Below are 22745 nucleotides of genomic sequence, written 5' to 3'. Positions count from 1 at the left end.
GCATCCGGGCCGCTCCTCCAGAAGCCCTCAGACCAGAGCAAGTGCCACAGACCCCCCACCCTCCGGCCCCTCCACCACTGTATCTAGACACGCGCCCTGACCACTGCTGCTGGGACCCCAACCTCCCCCAGACCAGCAGCGCTCAGAGCCCAGAGCCATCTCTGCTCCCCCACGGCCTGATCCAGCACTCGGCACAGAGGACGAGCTCAAGAAGCACTCATTGAACGTGGGCACAGATTTCAAATCACGCTTACCAGTCAAGTTCACCTAAGTGTGGACATGTTTTGTTCGTACATGTGCGAACGCCAGAGTCTCGAGTCTTCCAAACAAGCTCCCTATGTCGGACTTTCAGAGAGGGGACCCCAGGATCAGGGGCTCACCAAGGGGCCTCAGAGGCCTGGTCTGCAGGCTCCCCCGCGACCCCCAGCTCTGCAGGGGCTTGCCGCATGGGGCATTTCCCCGGGGAGCCGAGGGCTGTCCCCCACGCCTGATGAATGATAAGCCGGCTTGCAGGGGAATCGGGCTGCCCACAGCACAGCCATGACCCTGACCTCGGGAGACACCATGTTGAGCAGAGCCTAGAGCCACAAGCATTAGACCAGCTGCCGATCTGTGACTATTCAGCAAAAAGCAACAAAACGGCTCTTCTGCCCACATGGTCACCATGACGAGTCAGGATGCGGAGAGTACTAGCTCATTTAACCCAAACCACAAAGGAACCATTTCTAACCACTGAACGCCTGGATTTGATAACGCTCCTAGATTCAAAGGCCAAAGTCATGGAAGCGTTTGTTTTCCTATTTCTCAGCGAACACGACCTCTGAAGTAGGCTCTCCGGGAGCAGGAGTCTGATTCAGGGACAAAAGACGAGACCACACTCATTCGCTTACTCTGCACAGGCTGGCGAGAGCCCTTGGCTCTGGGTACCTGTGCACAGGTGTGTGCACGTCTCTCCCCATGGATGTTCTGACATCTCAAAACCTCCCTGCTGGGGAGACTGCCCGCCCAGGCCCAGCCCACTCTTAGGGAACAGCAAAGCAGGGAACGGACCCATCAGAGCCTGGCCTCCCCGCCCTCACCACACAGGCGCAGCACCCTCTGCCCAGCCTCCCACCGTCCGCGCCAGGAGCAACGTTCCTCTGCCTAGATCATCCCAGGCTGCCACCCCCATCGCCCGAAGCCACCGAAACTGCTCAAAGCAGCCCGTCCGAATCATTCACCCTGTCCTGCCTGCCCATCCCATGGAAACCCCACCGAAGGTCATGGTCTCCGTCCTCCCCTGCCTCCGCACCTAGTGCTTCCCCCGGCGGGGCCCGGCATGGGGGTGGCCTGGCGAGCCTTCCTCTCTAGGACCCACGAGCATGCTGACCGTGGTCTTCCGCAGCCTCTGCTCCGTGCCCTCCTGCAGCGGCGCCTGCCCCACAGGAGCACCACCCAGCACAACCCGGTTCTGCAGTGTACCGCCGGCTCACCCCCGAGAGTGGGGACTATGACGTTTACAGGCGCCGAGCCGCTTCTGGCCAACCATCTCCAGGGCTCGGGAGTGACCAGCATAAGGCTGCCCTGGCAGAACCGTCAACTGCGAAAATACGGACTCTGCCCACGACGGCTTCGTGCACTTTTCCTCAAGTCAGTCACAAGGTCCGGGCTACAGTTCCTACTTCGCCACGATTGCGTCAGTGTGCTTTTAGCCAAGTCATCGAACTCCCGGGGCGCCTCGGCCTTGAAAGCGGAGGAGCCCTGTGACTCCAGGACTCAGTCTTGCCCCAGCGGAAGCGGCCAGGACAGGCGTTATTCAGGGAGCTCCGGGGTCGGGAGTGAGGGACTCGGGGGGGCCAGGGCCCGAGGAACAAAAACAGTGGGTTCTGACCTTGGTTCCACTACTCAGGCGCTACGAAAACACGTTTCACAACCGTCGTGGGCCCCGGTTTCTGAGGAGAACAAGAAGTGGACACGGGAATGCAGGACAGCGGGACGGTGCTTACTAACACTAGGCGCCGGTTACGCGCCAGGCACACCGCACTAGGTCATTTAGCTTTTGTTTCCGGTTTCCGTAGCGAGCCCAGGCCCAGCCCCCTTGTTCTGGACTGGATTGGCACCTGTCAGGGACCTCGGAGCTCCGGTCCCTGCGGCACGCAGATCACCAGCATTGGCTCTGCCAAGGGCCGGTGTCTCCCCTGCCTGTGCCACACGCCCAGGATGGGGCCCACCTCCAGACTCTGCCTCCACTGCCCTGGAGTGACAGTCTGCGTGGCCGGGTGCCTGCAGCAGGCGCAGAGCCACTGTGCTGGCATGGCCTCTGGTCCCCATCTGGTCACAGAAACCGTGGACTCGGCACTGGGATGGGTTGGTATCTTCCTTCTCCCAACCAGGCTCGCGGAACCGGTGTCCCATGTGCCTGTGTTGACATGTGAGCAGATACAATTAAATCGCATTATCCTGCTGGAGAGAAGCCCTGAAAGCAGGCCCCTGTGAGCCCCCGTCTCCTGCCCCTCCTTCCGTCCCTGCTCCCCACCCAGCAGCACGGGGACAGGAGGGGACCCGATGCTCTGGGAGGGGAGCCCCCGTGCACCATCCTGGGTGGTTACGGGGCAGGTGGCCACTAGCCACCCACGAAGGCTCCTGAGTGCTTAGGATGAGGCTGGAGCACAGGCTCGTTCCTGTGGCCACACGTGTTTGAACCCCTAACAGTGACCCTGAGGCAAGGATGGGAGGAACAGGGCTCAGAGGAGGCCCACATAAAGCAGGCCCTGGGCGGCGCAAGCACGGCTCTGGGCAATGGGGACCGGCGGCAAGGGCTCGGGAACCCAGGAAAAGCCTCGGGCTCCGAAGGGCACACGGCGCACCTGCGGCTGGCGGCGAGGTCCGCGGGCCTCCTGGACAGCGTTCTGGGACGCTCTCGGGTGTAAGCACGAGCCGCAGACAGGCCGGAGCTGGCACAGACGCAGCAGTGAGAGAAACAGCAACAGCTCACCAGCACCCCGGTCTCTCCCCGCTCTGATCCCCACGCCAGCTCCAAACCCGACCTCACGGGCTCCGACACAGCTGCCACACGGCGTCTCCCAGCAGCTGGTGCTGGAGTAGCTTCACCCGGCACCACGGGTGTCTCGGGGCCTGCTGAGCCGGGCCGGGAGGCTCCAGCGAGGGGAGCCACCAAGTGACCATGGCCACGCCGAGGGTCAAAGGCACCTGCAGGGACCCAGTTGGGGCAGCAAGTCGGCTCCCTGTGCCCTGGGGAGGTACTGCCGTCCCTGCCGCAGCGTCGCAACGCTACCCGAATCCCTGCACCTGCAAAACCGGCCAAGCTCTGTTCCAGAAAGGCGGCGCAGACAGGGTGGGACAGAGTGACATCCCTCCTCTTATCTCCTCTTGGCCTGCCAGCCGGACCACAACCCCGACGGCATCCCCCAGATGGCTCAGGGGACGCCGGGTTACCGCCGTACTGCTGCTGCAGGACCACCCCCGAGGTGGGAGGGCTTCTCACGTGGCCTGCAGTGCAGGCGTTGTCACAGCTCGGAGTCACTGCTCCCTCCCGGGCACCCCAGGAGGCCCAGTGGCTCACACTCAGCCCTTCTTCTCTGTGAAAGGCTCCGGGGCCCGGGCACTCCAGCTCTGCCTCTCCGTGGTGGGCCAGCGGCAGCCGGAGGCACTGGCTCCTGGAGGGCCGCGAGTCCCACTCCCGACTCTCTGAGGGCCTTCGCTGTCTTTGTGAAAAATCTGCCTACAAACCACGTCTTTCTTTCTTGTGTACGATTCAGTGGCTCAAGCTGACACATTGCACGGAACCAGGCATTTTTAAAAAGAATTCCCCAGTGAGCGTTTCAGGGCTGTGGCGACCCGGCGGCCGCGTCTCCAGGGATGGGATCTGCCGCTACCAGGACCCCAGCGGCTCCACCGGACACCCACAGACCCCGGGGGCGGGGTGGTAGGTCGGCCGACGACACCAAGGGGCTGTCACCTCCGTCCCCGCCCAGGGAGAAAGAGCCCGTGCAGAGGCTGCGGTTTCACCGGCCCCTGCGCACCCCACGAGCTGATCCCGGCCCTCCCTTCCTTCACCGGCTTGACTGGCCTGGTCTCCCCGCGGGGTCCACCTTCCGGACATCTAAGCAACTGACGGGCTCCCCATGTGTGTGACCACTAGTTTGCAACATTGGAGAATTGTGCCTGGCAGCGTGTAGAAGTATCTCTTCCAGAAGCCAAAGAAACAGAGACTCAAGGAACAAAATTTAGGAACCAGGAGGCGTGTAAAAACACAAATGTAAAACTCTGGGACCCCCTAAGGCAGCTCCGGGGCGCACTTCTGCCCCGGGTCAATCCTTCGCTGGCACGACCACTCCACTCAATACAAAGTCCGTTTTTCCCCATGAAAAGGGATCGGGCACACGCACAGCACCCTGCCCCTGCGGTCCTTTCCGCAGTCCGCGACTCGGCTTCCTGCGAATCAACCCTAACCGCCCAGAGCCTGTCCTCGGGCCCCCAGACCCGTCCGCGCCCAGGACCGCTCTGCTCCGTCCCACACCGCAGCTCTCCAGGGACCGCAGGTGCTCAGCAGGAACCCGCACAGAAACCGGGGCCTGGAAGCTGCTCCTAGGAGGCCGACGGCCGTGGCCCGGCTCCTTCCGACCCCCAGCACGGACCCGCACACACGGAGGCGCCCCTGGACGCGGGGCCTCCCCTTCCCCGGCACAGGAGTGACTCGCAACCCAGCGGCTGGAGCCCGGCCCGCCGCGTCCCCGCCTCCCAGTGCAAGCCGGGGCCTGGCTCAGGCCGGCACGCACACAGCGCAGCAGCGGAGGGGAGCACCGGCCCGGCCCCGGCGGAGAGGAGGCCCACCCCGCCCGCTCGGCCGCGTGACCCGCTCAGCCCCACGCTCCCGGTCGCGCACTCACCCGCCGCCGCCGCCGCCGCCGCCGCCGCCACGACCCGGCCGCAAACACGACTGCGCAGGCGCACCTCCGCTGGGCGGGGCCGGGCGGAACCACGCGCGCGGGGGGGGGCGCACCGGACGGAACCATGCGCGGCGGGGGGGGGCGCACCGGACGGAACCACGCGCGGCGGCGGGGGGGGGGCGCACCGGGCGGAACCACGCGCGCGGGGGGGGGGCGCCCCGGGGGAAGTTCGCGGACCGAAGTGCGGCCCCTGCCGGGCCTCCTGCCCTCTCTGGGGTGCGCTGATCCCGGGTGCCCTTGTCAGGTCCTGGGATGACCCGGGGAGGAGGGAGAGTCTGAGCGGACCGCGCGGAGCCCCTGCTGGAACCCCACGGAGCCCCCAGCGAGACTCTGGAAGCGCAGGGATGCGGCCTGGGGAGGGGAGGGCAGGGGAGGGCTGCGCGGGAAGCCCCGGCCGGCCTGTGGCGGTGACCATCTGACCCGCAAGGAGCTGAGGCCGCGGGTTGCCTCCCCCGCTGCCCCGTGCTGGCGAATGGCCAACCGCGCCCGACCGTCCGTCCGTCCGTCCGTCCGGCGCGGGGAGCGCCCGCAGCGCGCGGTGCGGGAGGGGGTCTCTGCGGCGTGAGTGTGAGCGCACACCCGTGTGCGGAGCCCGCCTCAGCGTCCTCTGCGGGGTCCTCTCCCCGGAGCAGGGGCTGTTACCTCCCCCGGACCCTGGACAAAGGAGACGAAGTTGTCTACACCGCTCGGGGTCTCCAAAGTTTTCAGGGCGCACCGTCTCAGAGGTCAGCTCTCGTCTCCTGGCCCTCCGAGTCCGCATCCGTGAAGCGCAGAACAGGCCGTGTCCACCCTGAACACGGCGCAGAGGCAGACGCTGGGACACGAACAGCAGCTGGCGTGGGCACGGGGCACCTGCTCCTTAACAACAAAAATGATCGTGGGATGATGCGTGGAAACAGCTTTATGAACTGTGACCTGGGTGCAAAAGCTTAGGTGTCCTTGCGTCCACCTTCCCGGTAAGGAAGACTCCAGAATGAGACTTCTAGGGAAAAGGCAAAGTTTGCTGCCCTGGCCTGCCCCGATTTCTTTCACGGTTCGCTGTACAAGGACGAGCCCCCAGAAGACAGAGTCCGGGGCTTCGAATTGGGGATTTGTCTTTGCGCGTAGATGGCTTTGGAGAGGCAGGGGCAGCCGCGCCGGGTGTCAAACACCTGGCTCTGCAGTGAGACAGACGTGGGCTCCAGAACCCCCGCTTCGAGAAGGTGGTGTGCGCCCTCTGACCCTCAGAGCCCTGACCTCCATACAGAAACGTGGCAGCAGCTGGTGGTGCTCTGGGGTCTCCCTGGGGCTCTGACTCATGGGGCGCAGGGGCTCCCTGTACCTTACAGCAGGGCCCTCACCCCTGAAAACCCCCCACTGAAACCTTTTCTTTCTTTACTGGAAAAGGTTTCAGTTAACCCCAGATATTTTGTATTTTTATATGCTTATCTTAGTTCTTTGTTATTTTCTGTGTCTTCTGACCAAAATGTGACCTGCATGAAGGGGGACTGGGTTCTGTCCCCCTTCTATCCCCAGCACTTAGGGAAGTACAAGTGATGAGGGAGCAGGAGGCTGGCTGAGGACAGAGCAGAAGCTGGCGCCTTGCACCCCCTCTTCACCCGCTCCCCTCCATAGGTGTAGCATTCCTCAGGCACCCCTGACCGCCATAAAACGATAAATAGTTAACTTGCAGGGATCGCGATCCTGCAGAACAGGAATCGCCCTTGCTCTACAGGTGTCCTAGAGATCTAAACAGGGAGGTTACCTTATCAATAGCACAAATTTCCAGAGGCAAATAACTCCCATGTCCTGAAGCCCTGATGTCCCCCTCCCCACCATAAACTGGAGGAGACTGAGGTAGAAGGGAATGTGAATGACAGCGGGGTCGTAATACCCCACTAAGAATCTCCCAACTATCTTGATGATAATGCCTGACCTAAAAACGACATTGATCAAGCCATAAGGGCAAGGACTCCCCCCGGCACCTTGTAGGCCCACCTTAGCACGTGAGAGCTCTGTCGGAATCTCCCATCCCTTCACCACCTCCCCCCAACCGCAAGGTATATAACACGCCTGCCCCTAACAACTCGGGGCAGCCGCATCTCCGCCTGCCCACGGGTCCTGTCCCCGTGCTCTAATAAACCACCTTTTTGCACCAGAGACGTCTTAAGAATTCTTTCTTTAGCCGTCGGCGCCGAACCTCACCCCACCGAACCTCACCTAGGTTCGAGAACTTCATCATTTTTGGCGAGCCAGCCAGGAGGTTTGTGAGTCTTTACATTTGGACTCTGAGCTTCGGTGCAAATTGGTGAGTACTTTCTCTCCGTTCCCTTTACTCTCATTCCAGGGCCTTTCAAGGAGTGTGTCTTATTGGAACACTTGCATGTCAATTGCTCAGGCTGTAATCCTCTAGCCCATGGCTAGTGGCTACTCTACGGGGAGGAGAGCATCTGCCTTTTGGCTGCAAGTTAGTACCCTGGCCGGAATGGCAATAAGACCCAGAAGCTTGATGGCCTCTCTTTACTCCTGTTCTTATAGAAAGTTGTCTCTCTTGGGCACGGGACAGCCACCTAAGTCACCAGGACGGCTGCCAATCTTAAGACTCCCGTGTGAGGTTTCCTCCTGATTGATCTAATATGATCCCCTCCACATCCCTGGTCTAGCCACTTCTGGCCGCGAGACCTCCACTGGGAGCCGGCCGAAACCAGTACCCGATTGAATTAAAACGCAACCGGGGACCGTTTCCTAGGGAAGTTGGCTGTAAAGACCACATGTGTTGGAATGTCGCTTAGACCATGATGGATTTCAGTCTTTACTGCTTCTTGTCAGTGTCTTCTACAAACTGCCTAAAGTTATGAAATTGGGTAATTTCCCCTTGCCAAACTTTTCTAGTATTTCCATGGGTTAATATGGCAAAACAGTATGCAGCCTTCAGGATAGACATGGTACAGTTTCCTAGTCCGTTCACCAGGCACCCATCTGTAGCCTAGGATGCGATGGGGAAGTGGAGGGACGCCGGCACCCCTCCAGGGCCTTTTACGGCAGAAATGCCTTCCTAGGGAAGGCATGATGGTGATCAATAGCGTATCTTGAGGGACGCCTCTGGTCGCTTTTGACACCTAAAACCTCTGACATACCCTGTGTGGGACGCCACCCAGGAGTCGGGGGATTTGGTAATGGACCTTCATTACTTTTCTGGCTTCAGTTCCCAAGGACTCTACCTTGGGGTGCCTTTTAACCCACTGGAAATAATTTGGATTGCAAAACTTGGGAAAGGACTGAGCTCCTGTAACACTGCATGGCCTCAGTGGGATCTATCAGTTAGATCTCCTCTGCAGGAAGCAGGGCAAATGGACCTAGGATACCTTCACCGCTCATACCTAGGCCTTCATTGCTCTGCACCAGGACCCCAGACTAAGGGGCTTTTGTGGAATGTGTTTGCCCAAATGAGTCAGCTAGTAAACTTTCTCCTGACATATTGGATGGTAATTACGTAAATGAGCCTTCTTCTAGTAAACCCAGGTTGCTGGGCCATCCCTAGCAAAGGGGACTCTGGCTTTATTTCTCTCTGTTTCTCCTAATAGATGTGGGGGCTTCTCCCTCACTCACTTCCCGTGTTAATGGCTATAACTGGAGCCAACTGGGGTTGGTCTAACTTGAGACAGAGACCATAAGGAATATTCCCAAGCAGCTGCGGAAACTCTCTTTGTTTCGGGGAAGTTTCCCTGTGTTCTCTGGCCTGACTCGGACTGCTTAACCCTTCCCCCCTTGCTGGTGGGAAAGCATGGCATCTGCTCCTCTGTTGGGGCTTATGAGCTCTAAAACCGGGAATCCTTTCTCTGCCTCCTGGCAGCACTTTGTTTCCTCTGTTTCCCCCTTCTCGTGTTTCTGTACCAACGTGCGTGCAGCCTGCATGCCTAGCCTCTAGATCATGCACCACGGCTCCTTCTCTCTCCACTGTCAAGGAGCAAGAAGAGCACCCCCTGGACCTAACACCCCCACTCCAGATCTTCCCACGCATGTCTCAGGTAAACATTCAAAGTGGAGTGGGCCCAGGTGAAACGTAAATCACTATTGGAACTAAGTTAAGTTTGTTGGTTTAATTAAGATAAGACCTGTCTTTTAAGTTAACAGTAGTAAATGGTGTCAGAATAAGCTTGTGTTATTTATTAAAATTTGTTAGCAAAGAAATGACTAAACTGATGGTTAATTGTCTGTCCCAAAGTTCTAATGGGTAATTGCTGAAGTAGCTTTCAAAGTCTTTGGTAACCTGAAAGTTTTAAAGTTTTGCTTGGATGACAAATGGAATTGAATTGTGGACATCTATATCTTAACCAAACAGGATAAAATGCTAAGTCGTTAATTACTGGATGTAGGTTTGTGCTTTTGACTTCTTAACTGCAAAGAAACTAAGAGTATTTAAATCTGCTGGTAAAAGTGTTTTCCACTTAACTGATTCATAAATTGCCACCTGAAGAATTCTGTTGTAACAGTTCACAATTGGTTAATAACTAAAGGTATTTCTAAGAATACAAAGTTCTGCTTAGTGTAACTAAGACTGATAGAAATAAGGGAAACTGTATGTAGGAAAGTAGGAGATATGTAAGAAAGATTTAAGGAATGGGAATACATTTTGTTGAAGGTAAGGGAAGATAAATTTTGTCCTAAACGAGATGGTTGTTTGGAAGGAAATGGCTTGGGACAAAACCTGAATGCAAAGGAAAGTTGTAGAAGGTTTGTGAAGGGAAATCTTCAGAAAAGGAATTTTAGCTATGGTCAAGAATGGACTAAGATTGAAATGGATGGGTTTTAAAGGTACATTGGTACAAGACTGAAATTGTCTCTGTTCAAAAGGACAATGTTTTTTTAGATCAGTTGATCTGCTGTTAAGAAAATGTAAATGTTTTTCTCTTTGCCTGCCCAGAAAGTTCAGTTTCTATGTTTTGTTTCATCAGGTGTTTAACATCCCTAATTATATTTAGGCATGTGCTTTAAAACTTTCTAAGACTTTAGCAAGTGTTGGCAAGATTTAAGTTGTAAATCTCTTTAACTCAGGCTTTTCCTTGATATGCGAAGTTGCTCATGAAGTACTACTGAACCAATGATAAACCTTGGGTTACATTTGGGAAAATACTAAAACTATTCTAGAGATTCTACGCACTTCCTAAAGTTTTAATGTTTGGAGAGATCACCGCTTGATATTGTAATTATGGAAATGTTATGTGTCACAGAAGTAACCTGATTTCCTTGCAGCTAAATTGTAAACTCCCGTCTCTTCAGCTCTAACCATATGCATTCCGAGTTTTTGTCATTTATAATTGTTTTAATTCTCTCGTAAAATGAGTTTTATCTTCAAGGAGATTCATATAAAGGACTTTCAGGATAAATACAGATATTTGATATATTTGAAAATCCTAAAACTGAAATGGGTAAGAATTCCCAAAACTAACTAAAGGTGCATTCACCAGAATTAGTAGCATGGGACTAAATGAACTAAAAGATTATAGTGTTGTGTCTCTTAATGTTTTGTCTTACTTTAAACATTGCTGGTTCTGTCTAATGTTTGCTCTTCCAGACTAGGGATACTTCCTCCTAGTTATCTGTAACTTATAGAGATGTAAAATGCTCATTTGTAAAAGTGCTCAAAGCATTCAACCTTTTCTCTTTATCTGAACCGTCTGAAACCAAAAGGTCTCAGTAAGTATTCTTTCTTCCATGGCAATAATTCATTTGCATAAGTTCAGTAAGAATCTGTTCTCCTTGTAACAGGACACCATTGGAAACTGGTTATTTTACCAAGGCTTTGACTGGGATGTCATATTTGAAAAGACTCAGATATGACCAGACAGTTTAAAGGAACTAAGGTTGACTTTATGAAACCTGGAGCCATAAAGCCCCTTGGGACCGTTGGCCTGATACCTTGCTTACAGAGTTCCCAGCAGCCTCACCAGGTGAGTAAAGAATGTCACTCCTTGGTAGGTGCAGTCTCAGAAGAGGAATTCGCCCAAATCGACAGGTATTGCAGGCATGCCTGATGGCAAGTACAGGGCTTGGCTTCTGGCCTGGAGAGGCTACTAAAAGTTCAACCTAGAGATTCCTTATAAAAAGTTCCAGCAAAGCAGATTCTAAAAGATCTATTGATCACACTCACTGTTCTTGCTGAGCTTATGTAAATAATTAGGCCAAGTCTGTTAAAACTGGACTTGTTTCACAAGTGAATTAGGCCTGATTTGGCTATCTCTGTAAATGAGGGTTATTTTAGAGAGAAAAATTCTGTTTTAGTAACACACCTTTATGGATGTTAAATTCTAGACTTGGTTGTCTTTAAATGTTCGTTTACCTAAGCTAAACAATTTGAGGTAAACTTCAGAGAAGTTGTACAATAGCTCCTTTAGTCGATCTTATTTTGTGGGGATATTAGCAGAAACCCGTGGCACATGATTAAACAACTGGAAAATGGGATTGATTCCCTTACAATTGTATAACTTAACTAACACCTTGTGTGTGGCTGGAATAATGAAATTGCCTAAAAGCCAGCCTATCGCACTCCATAGGATTAACTATGGACTTATGGAGATAATGGATGACCCCACTTTCTTTATGAGTGGATTGGATGATGCATGGGGAACTCCCCTTATCTCTTGACAAGTTTTCTCACTTGCCAGTGATCCTCTGTAGTCAGGATATTGTTAAGCCTGGACCATTCAAAGGTCTTCTTATTGGTTTCATCCCTTAGTCATATTTATCCTAGAGGCCACCTCTGTTGAGGTACAATTGCAAACAGATGCTGTAGCGAAACCTAGAACAGCCCTCCTATAAAAAGAGCCTCAAAGCTCACTATGGGACAGTCTCTGACTGTAATGACTTCACATTAGGTCCAGATTTGTCTTAGAAGCCAAAGGCCACCAATGGATGATGGAGGCCAACTTATTAAATATTGGGATATACTTACAGATATGCCAGAAATAATACTTGAAATTTGTCAAACTTTAAACCTAGTTACCTGTATGCCTGAACCTGACTACTGTACTACTTTTTCTGTAGAGCAAAAATGTTCAGAGGTTATTGATCTTGCTTACTCTATTTGGCCAGATTTAAGATTACCCTGTTAAAAATAGGAATGACACTTGGTTTTCTGATAACAGTAGTTTTCATAGAAAGAATAAGAAAAGCTAGGTATACTGTAGTGCTCACTGGCACTTTGCAATTGCCAAATCCTAAGAATAAACATTTATACTGACTCCAAATATGCTTTCCTGGTACTACATGCCCATGGAGCTATTTGGAAGGAAAGGGGATTGCTATCAAGCCATAACTCCCCAATCAAATATGGGCTGAGATCACAGCCCTTCTTGAGACTGTACACTTGCCTAAGGAGGTAGCAGTGATTCACATCAAAGGACATCAAAAGGATATGACCTTAGAATCTAAAGGAAACAATTTAGCAGACCATGCAGCCAAAGAGGCAGCAAAGGGTAAACGGATATTAAGCCTTATACCAGTCTTGACTCCAATGGAGTCCATAACTCCAGTCTATTCAGACCAAGAAATTCATATTGCTCAGGAGCGAGGATATATTAAAAATGCACAAGACTGGCTTGTTAACGAAGAAGGAAAGCTCTTTATGCCTAAAATTAGTCAATGGAAAATAATACAGGGCTTGCACCAGGCTACTCATCTGGGCAAAGACGCCTTAAAGCATTTAATCAAAAGTATATTTGATGGAGTAAATTTAACAACCACAATAAAACAGGTGTGTCAATCCTGTAGCATCTGTGCCCAAGTGAATCTGGAGGGTGCAGCTCGCCCCCCACCTCTCTTAAAACCAGTCCAGAGGCATAGATCCTATCCAGGAGAGGACTGGCAACTTGATTTCACACAAATGCCGCCTTGCAAAGGCTATAAGTATCTATTAGTATTTGTTGATACATTCACCGGATGGGTTGAGGCCTTTCCATGTAAAACTGAAAGGGCCGTAGAAGTAACTAAGGTTTTGTTGCGAGAAATTATCCCTAGATTCGGCCTTCCTCAATCTCTTCAAAGTGATAATGGTCCTTCCTTTACTGCTCAGATAACTCAACAAATAGCCCAAGCCTTAAAAATTAAATATTTCTTACATTCAGCCTGGCATCCACAGTCCTCCGGAAAGGTGAAGAAAGCTAATCACACTTTAAAACATCATCTTACTAAACTTAGTCTAGAAACCCAGGAGAATTGGGTTACTCTCCTACCAATAGGGCTTCTCAGGATGAGAACTGACCCAAAACAACCTATAGGACTTAGCCCTTTTGAGTTAGTCTATGGAAGACCATTTCTTTCTGTAGACCTGCTACTAGATGAAGATTATAATGCCTTACTAAATTATTCACTGGAAGCTGGTTTAATTCATAAGTCACTCAATGAGTATACTAATCGTATTCTTCCCAAACCTGATTTAACTATAACTGAAAACCCACCCCATGTAAATCCCGGAGACATGGTTTATTTAAAAGGTTGGAAGTCAGACGTAGCCAAAAACTTACATCCAAGATGGAAAGGACCATATCGGGTCATATTATGCACACCCACTGCGGTAAAACTAGAAGGACACTCTTCATGGGTCCATATTTCTAGAATAAAACCTGTACCTCCTCCACAGGAACCGAGCAAACAAACCAATGTGACTTCTTACTCCTGTGAGCCCATAGAAGACCTCAAACTTCTCTTCAAACGAAAATGAAGGTTATATATATTCTCTTTATCTTCCTTTCATTTGTCTTAGCTGACAATTCCTTCCTACAGTGGGCACAAACAGACTGCTGGATATGTGGAAGTTTGCCTACTTCAAGTACGTCTGGGTTACCCTGGTGGGTTCCCCTTTACAGGGCACCGATTGGCATGCCCTGCAAAGTTATATTTCAGATATGGTAGATGGAGACAGCACATTCCGGGATAAATCTATTACTAATCAAAATGTTTCTTCCTGGCCCATGATCAGTTAAACATGGGATTCACCAGGACATAATCAGAGTTTTTCATATTCTCAAACTATTAAAATCCTAACTGATCTAACAAGCCCACAAGATAATACTCACCGGCTAGGGCCTAAGTCACAGAACCCTCCTTATCGCTATACTAAGGATGGTATATATCAAATCTGGGATACATATCTGTGGCTTACACCCACGACTGGACGGCTCAGTCAAAAGGCAGTTTTATGCTGGCAACAAAAGAATCATACGAGCGGTACTTGGGCAAATAACACACGATATCTGGGGTGGCTATCACTAGAGATGTGTTCCCAAGTAATAATACTCCAGGCTACTGACTTGTTTGCTACTGACTGGGCAAGGCGACCTGGCATTAGATGGCCAGCTCCAAACGGAACCCACTGGATATGTGGAACCAACCTGTGGCCCTGGCTTCCTCCAGGATGGATAGGTCGCTGTACTTTAGGATTTGCCTGGATTCATGGGCGCGTTACTAAAACCATTACAACTCCAGCTAATCTCCCCAACTTGAAACAAAGATGGACGCGATCTGTTTTTAAATGGTATGATCACTTAGCATCCATTTTTGTTACATCTGCGGGACTAGAGGATGTCATGTGGCATGTACAAGCCCTTAACAAATATACTACAAAGGCGCTCAATGATTCACTAAACAGCATCTCCCTACTTAATACTGAAGTTTCACAAATACGCAAGGCAGTCCTGCAGAATAGGATGGCCTTAGACGTCCTGACAGCAGCACAGGGTGGCACATGTGCAATTATCAAGACAAAATGTTGCGTTTACATCCCAGACTATCGCAAAAATGTCACAGGATTAATAAAGGATATGAATGCCCAGATTAAGGCTCTACAAGATCCCTCTCTCTCTTTTAGTGATTGGTTAAGTTCCTGGCTTGGAGGAGGTCTATGGCCAAATCTCCTTTTCGGGCTTCTCACTCTTATCGCCTTATTAACCTTAATATGTTGCTTTGTTCGATGTTTCTCTACTTGGTGCCGAGACTCCATCGCTGCAATGACTTCACCACAACAGATGATCTTTGTCACGCGCGAGGACGCCTCTTCACTGTCAGCGCTGGATTCAGCTGCCTCCACCTTTCATAACTCCCTTATACGTTCCTACCCTGATCAATATTGACCCGAGCAGGTAGGGACAGCTCTACGCCCCTATTCAGCAGGAAGAAGTTACAGAAGATGAGACCTTCCACCTTCAACCACCTTAAAGATTTAAGGGTCAAAATTGTTCAGGGGGGAATGATGAGGGAGCAGGAGGCTGGCTGAGGACAGAGTAGAAGCTGGCGCCTTGCACCCCCTCTTCACCCGCTCCCCTCCATATGTGTAGCATTCCTCAGGCACCCCTGACCCCCATAAAACGATAAATAGTTAACTTGCAGGGATCGCAATCCTGCAGAACAGGAATCTCCCTTGCTCTACAGGTGTCCTAGAGATCTAAACAGGGAGGTTACCTTATCAATAGCACAAATTTCCAGAGGCAAATAACTCTCATTTCCTGAAGCCCTGATGTCCCCCTCCCCACCATAAACTGGAGGAGACTGAGGTAGAAGGGAATGTGAATGACAGCGGGGTTGTAATACCCCACTAAGAATCTCCCAACTATCTTGATGATAATGCCTGACCTAAAAACGACATTGATCAAGCCATAAGGGCAAGGACTCCCCCCAGCACCTTGTAGGCCCACCTTAGCACGTGAGAGCTCTGTCGGAATCTCCCATCCCTTCACCACCTCCCCCCAACCGCAAGGTATATAACACGCCTGCCCTAACAACTCGGGGCAGCCGCATCTCCGCCTGCCCACGGGTCCTGTCCCCGTGCTCTAATAAACCACCTTTTTGCACCAGAGACGTCTTAAGAATTCTTTCTTTAGCCGTCGGCTCCGAACCTCACCCCACCGAACCTCACCTAGGTTCGAGAACTTCATCACAAGGAACACTCTGCAGTCTTTAAAGCGTAGTGCCCTGGTGCCGGGGTCGGTGCTAAAGACCAGCCGCAGGCGGGGCTCAGTCAGCGCAGCATCTGCTTTCAGCTCCGCTCACGGTCCCAGAGTCTTGGGATGGAGCCCCACATCCGGCTCTGCTCAGCAGGAAGCCTGCTTCTCCCTCTCCCTGCCACTCCCCTGCTTGTACTCTCTCTCCCTCCCTGACAAATAAATAAAATCTTTTAAAAAAAATTAAAAAGCAGGTAAAGCTGGTAATAAATCACCAGGTGGAACCCAGAGACTGAATAAAATGCAGCCTGATTTCTGCGCACGCACAACCCACGGGCCCCTCCCACGGGGCCCCCCATGTGTGCAGCCGGGTCCCTCACCTCCTCCCTCCCACGGAGATGACAGCAGATGTACACGTGTGAGGCACCGGGCAAGGGCTTTCCGAAATGGTTCACTTGGGCCCCGTGAGTCTGGCACATTCTCAGGGGCTCGTAGGCGGACCGGCTTGTCTCCTCGGTAAGAAAACCAGTGCTCAGCGGGGTGAGGCCGAGGAACTTGTCTAACTACCCTCCGCAGCGAAACAAGAACGCTGAGTTGTGAAACACGAGGCAATGAAGTGTTTGGAGGCGATAGAAACGTGCTCTTTGGGGGAGGGGCTACTGTTGCGATGTTCCCTTTCTGTTCGGATCCTATAAGCAGTACAGGCTTGGTTAAGGAAAGGACAGATTTTTAAAAGACATCAGCAGACGGCTGCTGAGCTCTCTCTCCTCCCGCCCATAAGCAGCGGCTGGGATGGCCGCGTTCTCACGGGGAGAAGTTCCCAGCTTTAGATCCAAGGGCTTCTCACTGGAGAACTCGGTTAGCTGCGCGGGACACAGATTCCAAATAGGAATTAAAGCGTCGGACCCTGGTTCATGATCTGCAGACAACAGACCCCCCCCCCACAGGAGTCTCACGACGTCAGTCCTTCCAGGGGTAGGTGCCCGCCCCAGCTCCGTGGAGCTGCTCCCAGCGGGCTCTCCTGGGGGTCCTCTAACCCCGCGTCTCGGATCTAGGGCTCTGCCCTGGATGGTCAGTCCTGCTGAGCATCCCCCGCCTGGCTGCTGTCACCCTGGCCCGCTTCTGCAAGAATGCTGTTCGGCGGGTCCGGCAAGAGAGGCCTGGCCTTGGTGTTGCCCAGCTGCCAGCGCCTGGACACACACCCGCTTGTGCCCGCCCCCCGCAAAGCCCACCACAGGGACACCCTACCTACAGTGCTAGTTTCCTGAATAAAATCCATGTCAGCATTTTTAAACAAGTGCTATGGATAATATTTTCTAATAAATATGGCAAAATGAAAGCATTTTAGAAAGAAAAAACGTTTGTCCAAGAAAACTGCATCTTGCTGGAATCACTCCTGCTTCATTGAGTACTCGCTGTGTCCGCCTCTGTTCTGAGAAGCGTGATTTTGAACCACAAGCCACGGTGCCTGAGGTTCACGTCCAGGGTTTTCCGAGGGCTTGGAACCTGGCTCCCCTGCCTCCACTGGTGGTGTGACCTTGGAAGGTCCGAGTAATGTCTCTGAGCCACCGATGCAAAAAGCTGAGACTGGTGTCAAGTCTCTTGGAACATCAAGGCACTCTGCCGAGTGCCTGTTGGCTAAGCCAGGGCAGGGCTCTCTGTGGAAAATGATGACCTGTGACCTAACAACTGTCATCCCGGGGCACAAAGAATCTTTCCGTCTCGGTTGGCCAAACACATGACCACAACAGCCAATGTTTAAAAAAAAAAAAAGTACCTTGATAAAGATTATGTTCGTTCAAGGGCCAGGAGGCTAAGTTGTTCTTGAGGGCCTATCTGAGCAGGCCACTGTCTGCCCCACCTCTCCTAGGGGACATCGGGCAAGGTGGGCACCTTCAGTGTTCACAGCTGGTGAGGTGGGGGGAGGGGGCCTGGAGACGCTGCCACCGTCCCACGCGCAGGGATCGGCAACAAGGAACACGGCAGCGCCATAGTGCAGCCCCACAGAGAGCCTAGTGCAGCCCCGGGCACTGCCTCTAGTCACACACTCAGTCCCGAGGCAGAGAAGCTGCCTTCTCGCCCAAGCCGGTCTGGCCAGTTCCAGCCCCTGGCGTGGCTTCAGAACGTACTCGGGGACCTGGGGAATGTGGGGAGCTCTGAGAAATGTGTAAGTCCCGTCGGCGGAGAGGTAGAAGCCCTTGGATTTCGTTAAGCTCAGATACTAGTTACGGGACAATTTACATGCTCAAAACTTGCCCTCTCTACCCCCTACACAAAGCGTAATGTGATGTGGAAATCAAGTTCAGGGGACGCCTGGGTGGCCCGGTTGGCTGAGCAGCGTCTGACTCTTGATTTCAGCACAGGTCATGATCCCAGGGTCATGAAATTGAGCCCCACACCTGCTCCCGCTCTCTCTCCCCCAAATAAGTATATCTTAAAAAATGAAATCACCGATAAAGGCATATAAAGGAAAATAGAGATTCAGTGTGTTTAAAAAGGCGGGTAGAGGGCGGCTGCGTGGCTCAGTCGGTGAAGCGTCTGTCTTCAGCTCAGGTCATGATCCCAGGATCCTGGGACTGTCCTCGGATGGAGGCCTGCACTGGGCTCTCTGCTTAGCAGGGCTCCTGCGTCTCCCTCTGCCTCCGCCTCTCCTCCTGCTTTTGCTCTGTTTCTCTCAGATAAAATCTTAAAAAAATAAAAGTAAAAACAAAAGTGCAAGTAGAACATTACGAGGTTGGCGAACCCACCAAGGCAGCTGGTGGGTGAACTTGCCTAGTGGAGAACTTACCCGAGAGTTTCCGTCCAGCTCCCGGCAGCTGCGCCGAGTTCAGATGGAGAGGCAGGACGGACGCCCGGCAGAAACCTCCGCGCGATCAGGAAACACCCCTCCGACCGCTCTTTCCTTCCCTCCTTGGAAGGAACTGAATCAAGGCCAAGGCGAGGGAGCCTGCCCCAGCACTGCCCAGCTCTGCCCTGCTCTGCCCTCCTCGCCGAGGAGCCCCAGGGGCCAGGTGACTTCCTGCTCGCTGGTCAGGGTGCTGAGTCCTCACTGGACCAAAACAGAGCGTCTCCGATGGTCCCAGTGATCGTCCCAGTGACCTGGCAGGCGCGCGCACAACAAAGCAGGCCTGAGTCACCCCACACGAAGAGGGAGGAGCCAGGACCGTGGGCTCCCCCCCGGCTCGGAAGCCCATGTCACAGCCTGCGGCGGCTGGGCGGGTCTCCGACCTGGGCTGGGCGGGTCTCTGACCTGAGAGTCTGACCAGCCGCAGGTGCCCCGCACGCTGACCTGCCCCTCCCCCCACGCCGGTCAGCCGGGAGGGCTGCACCTGCGGGTCACAAGTGCAGACGAGGTTGCTTCTTTCCGTCTCCCTCAGAGAAGACCTTTTGCGCATTCCTACCAATAAAGGTCGGCCACGGAGGTCAGCTCTGGCTCGCCGGCGTCTAAGAGCGCAGGTCTCCTTAGGACAGGACCTGCCCGAAGAGAGCACAGACGCCCAGACGCCGGGGACTGACCTCAGGACAGCCGCCCTGCCAGAGAACCCCGAGTCCCGCATACCAGCGTCTGTCGGAGCGCGGCGTCCCGAGCCCGTCAGCGAGTGAGCACGACCGCTCCTGGCCCACCGGACACGGCCCCAAAGGACCAGGGATGCCGGCTACACCGCACCGCGTTCTCCAGGGAGCCGGGGAGCTCGCGCGTCGGCCGCTGCCCCCGAGGCACGTGTGCGTCCGGTCCGGGTTCCACGGCCCAGTCCCGGGACGGGACGCGGTGGCGGTGAGGCCTCGCTGGCTCCCGGGGGCGGACCGCAGCCCCACCCGCCACTGCCCCGCGCGGCTCCCGCTGGCTCCAACCCGCGGCTCGGAGCGACGCCAACCTCCGACAGCCGCGACACCCAGGGCCCCGGAAACGACCCAAACCCGCCGGTCCCCCGTGGGTCGCCGTTCCCCGCGACCGCCGCACCCCCACAGCCCCGGCTGCGGCCCCGGGAGGCTCCAGGCTCCCCCCGCACCACCGTCGTTGCGGGGCCCGCGTGTCTCCGACCCGCCCAGAGCCACCGGGGCGTCTTCGAGCAGAGTCCGGTCGGCGGACACCGACCCTTTCCGCGGAGCGACCTGGGGGCTCGTGCCCGCGCGGGCCTGACCCGCAGGGAAACGGAGACCGAACGCCGCGCAGGAGCGAGCGGTCCGGGCGGCGCCATCGCAGAAGGGCCGCGGCCGCTGTCCGGGGCCGCCGCTCGGCCGAAGGTCGCGCGTCCTTCGCGACGGGTGGTCCGCGCCACGTCACGCGCCGCCGCAAGGGGGGACGCGACCGCGCGCGCCCCCGCCTCCGCCGCCCCGCGCCCTCCTGGGCGTCCCCGGCCTGGCCCCGGGCCGGCAGGGCGGAGAGGGGCCTGGGCCGCTGCCCGCGACGGCGCGGACCCGTGTCCCCCGCCGCGCTTCCCGCTCGCGGCCCAAGCCCGGCCCAGGCGCTGCGTGAGGACCGGGCGAAGCTGCGCGCCCAGAGCGAGCCCTTCCCGGGCGCCCGCGTCCGTTTTCCCGCCGACGCGACGGAGCCGGCGCCGCCCGCGCACTGAGCCGGCTGGGCCCGGGCCCTGCGCCTCCGCGTCCTTCCGCCTCCCGCTCCGCAGCCGCACGCGCCGCCGCGCCCGAACCCGCGCCGAGGCCGGGAGCTTGGCCGCCGGAGTCCCCGCGCCGGGCTTGCCCACGGACGGTCTCTCCGGCCCCGCAGGCGCCCACGCTGGCCCCGCGACGCTCGGGCCGCCGGAGCCGCTGGCCGATCCGGAAGGCGGGACACCGGGGGCACCGGGGGCGCCGGCGGCCCGTCTCCGAAGTCGCGGCTGGGGGTTGCGGGAAGCCGGTGTCCCGCGAGCTTACCTCAGCCCGACGTGCGGGCTGAACCCGGGTCGAGGCGGTTTCCCTGCGGCGACCACGCGACCCCGGCAGCGCGCGCTCGGCTCCGCAGGGAGTCGGACTGGATCCGCCTCGGACGACCGCGGGCCTCACGGGCGCGCGACCAGCCGCGGGAGGAGGAGGCTGCGGGGCTGCGGGCGGGAGTCGGCGTCTCCGGGCTTCGCTCTGGAAGCAGCGTGCGTGAGCGCGTCTGCGGGAGCGCGTGTGGGCGTGGGCGCGTGGGAACGTGCGTGAGGCGTGGGCGCGTGAGAGCTGCGGGAGGGCGTGGGCGCGTGAGCGTGAGGCCGCGCGCGTCTGCGGGAGCGCGCGTGGCGCGGGTGGGCGCGTGAGCGCGGGAAGGGGTCGCGCCCCAGGCACGGGCGAGTCTGCGGCGCGCGTTCCGCCTGATGAGGGCCAAGAGTCTCCCCCGAGGGCGGCGGGGCCGAGGCCGCCGAGCCTCCGACTGTGGACCGCGGTCCGAGCTCGAGCCCGCGCCGGTCGGTGCGGGTGCGGCGCCCACTTAGGTAAACGCAGAAAGAACGAAGCTGAGGAACCAGTTCCGCGAACAGCTTCCACCGCCGGGACAGGGGACCCGAGACCCCGCGCGGGGCGTGTCCAGGTCCCGACGGAAGACGAGGCCGCGCACCGGACCGCAGACCCGCTTCTCCGTCGGAAGAGCCCGGGGCTGCGGGCTCCGTAGCACCCGGCTGGGGGCGGCGCGGCCCCTCCTGCCCGAGCCAGGCCGCGCGGTGTGACCACGGGCGGCCGCTGTCGGGGCGCGCCCCAGCCGGCCCAAGGGCCGCTTCCCACGCACGAGGCGCCCCACCGCAGCCCCGCGCGCTGCCCCGTGGGTCTCCCGCGACTCGGGGGGACGGTCAGGCTCACACGTGGAGCGCGGCCCTCGGGACGGCCCGGCCCTAACAGGCGCCGCCAGGGGCGGGAAGGGTCTTCGTTTTCCCGAAGGTCGCGCGCGGTGTCCGCGTGTCTCTGCTGCGGGCCTGCGCGGGAGCGGGTCAGCGACGACCGGGGAGCGGTGAGCGTCGGCCGGACGCGCCAGTCCTCGCGGCCCAGACAGACTCGGAGCACACGGTCCCCAACGAAGCCTGGCTGCGGGGTGCCCCGAGGCCCGTCCTGTGGCCGCCCGTCTCCGTCCCGGCACTCGGCGTGTCCACGGCGATTTTGGGAAGAGACGTCACGCGCTCTCCGGCATTAGCGGGGACGCAGAAGAAGATGCGGGGAGCACGCAGGCTGCCCTTTAGATGGGCACGGGGCTGACCCACGTGGCTGGTCGGTGCAGCTCGGGGGCCTGGGGGTTGTGGGGGCAGGACGCGAGGTTCTCCTTCAGGCCAGTCTGCGCTGCAGCTGTGAGGTCAGCCTCAGGAGCTTAAACATCAGGTTGCAGTTCTGCGACAGGACGTCCGCAGGGCCCGAGAACCAGCACTGTGCGCATGGGGGTCCCTAAGGCAGTGCGCGTCCACTCCACAAGCACTCACCCAACGCCCCCTGTGCGCCCAGCTTAGGCTGTCACCGGCATGGAGGTGGGCGCGATGCCGTCCCCGGCTGCCCCCGTCCGAGCTCCCAGCCCAGGAGGAGGAGAGTCCGCTTGGCCGGGTTATCCCAGGCTGAACGTGTCCCGCCCGGACTGGAGGACGTGGTGCAGGAGGTGGCCCTGGGAGCTGACCAGGGCCCGGGAGGGGGTCTCGCGATGGCACCAGCGTCCTTCTAAAGAGCAGGACAGACCGTGCTTCCTCTCTCCAGGCTGTGTGTCCTGGGAGGGCACAAACCAGCCAGACACGGGCCCTGGTGGCCTCGGGAACGATGACGGCCGCCCTGCGGGCCAAGGCCCAGCTGCGCCCGTCCTCCCGTCCCTGACGCGTGCGTAGGGCAGGCGCCTTTCCTCGGGGAATAGGCTCAGAGGATTCCAGCGTGCACCCTGCTTGCAAGCTCAGCGCTGGAATGTGTTTTCAGGGGTGGGGGAGGCAGTTCAACCCCT

At 56.2% G+C, this 22745-nt stretch overlaps 2 protein-coding genes across 3 annotated transcripts in view; one reads left to right on the top strand and one right to left on the bottom strand.

Moving 5' to 3' along the window:
* Positions 1-18989, bottom strand: part of CLN8 (CLN8 transmembrane ER and ERGIC protein) — a 29046-nt gene extending 10057 nt beyond the window's left edge. Inside the window, exon 1 of one of the 2 annotated variants that reach the window (XM_044225743.1) lies at positions 18651-18989. The gene's annotated coding sequence lies outside the window, so the exon portion shown is untranslated. Of the gene's footprint in view, positions 1-4889; positions 4911-18650 lie in introns of those variants that run through there. The other variant, XM_044225744.1, reaches the window with a different exon arrangement.
* Positions 1319-21007, top strand: LOC122890418 (collagen alpha-1(I) chain-like). Its single transcript, XM_044226021.1, has 6 exons — positions 1319-1817; positions 2692-2905; positions 3014-3140; positions 3382-3467; positions 4481-5130; positions 19542-21007. Exons 1-6 carry the CDS (start codon positions 1319-1321, stop codon positions 21005-21007), a joined length of 3042 nt encoding a protein of 1013 aa, XP_044081956.1.
* Positions 21008-22745: the final 1738 nt, after the last annotated feature.

The sequence above is a fragment of the Neovison vison genome, chromosome 11, assembly GCF_020171115.1.
Source record: "Neovison vison isolate M4711 chromosome 11, ASM_NN_V1, whole genome shotgun sequence".
NCBI classification, from domain to species: domain Eukaryota; kingdom Metazoa; phylum Chordata; class Mammalia; order Carnivora; family Mustelidae; genus Neogale; species Neogale vison.
The sequence above is the reverse complement of the archived record's forward strand: the minus strand, read 5'-3'. Positions and strand labels throughout refer to the sequence as shown.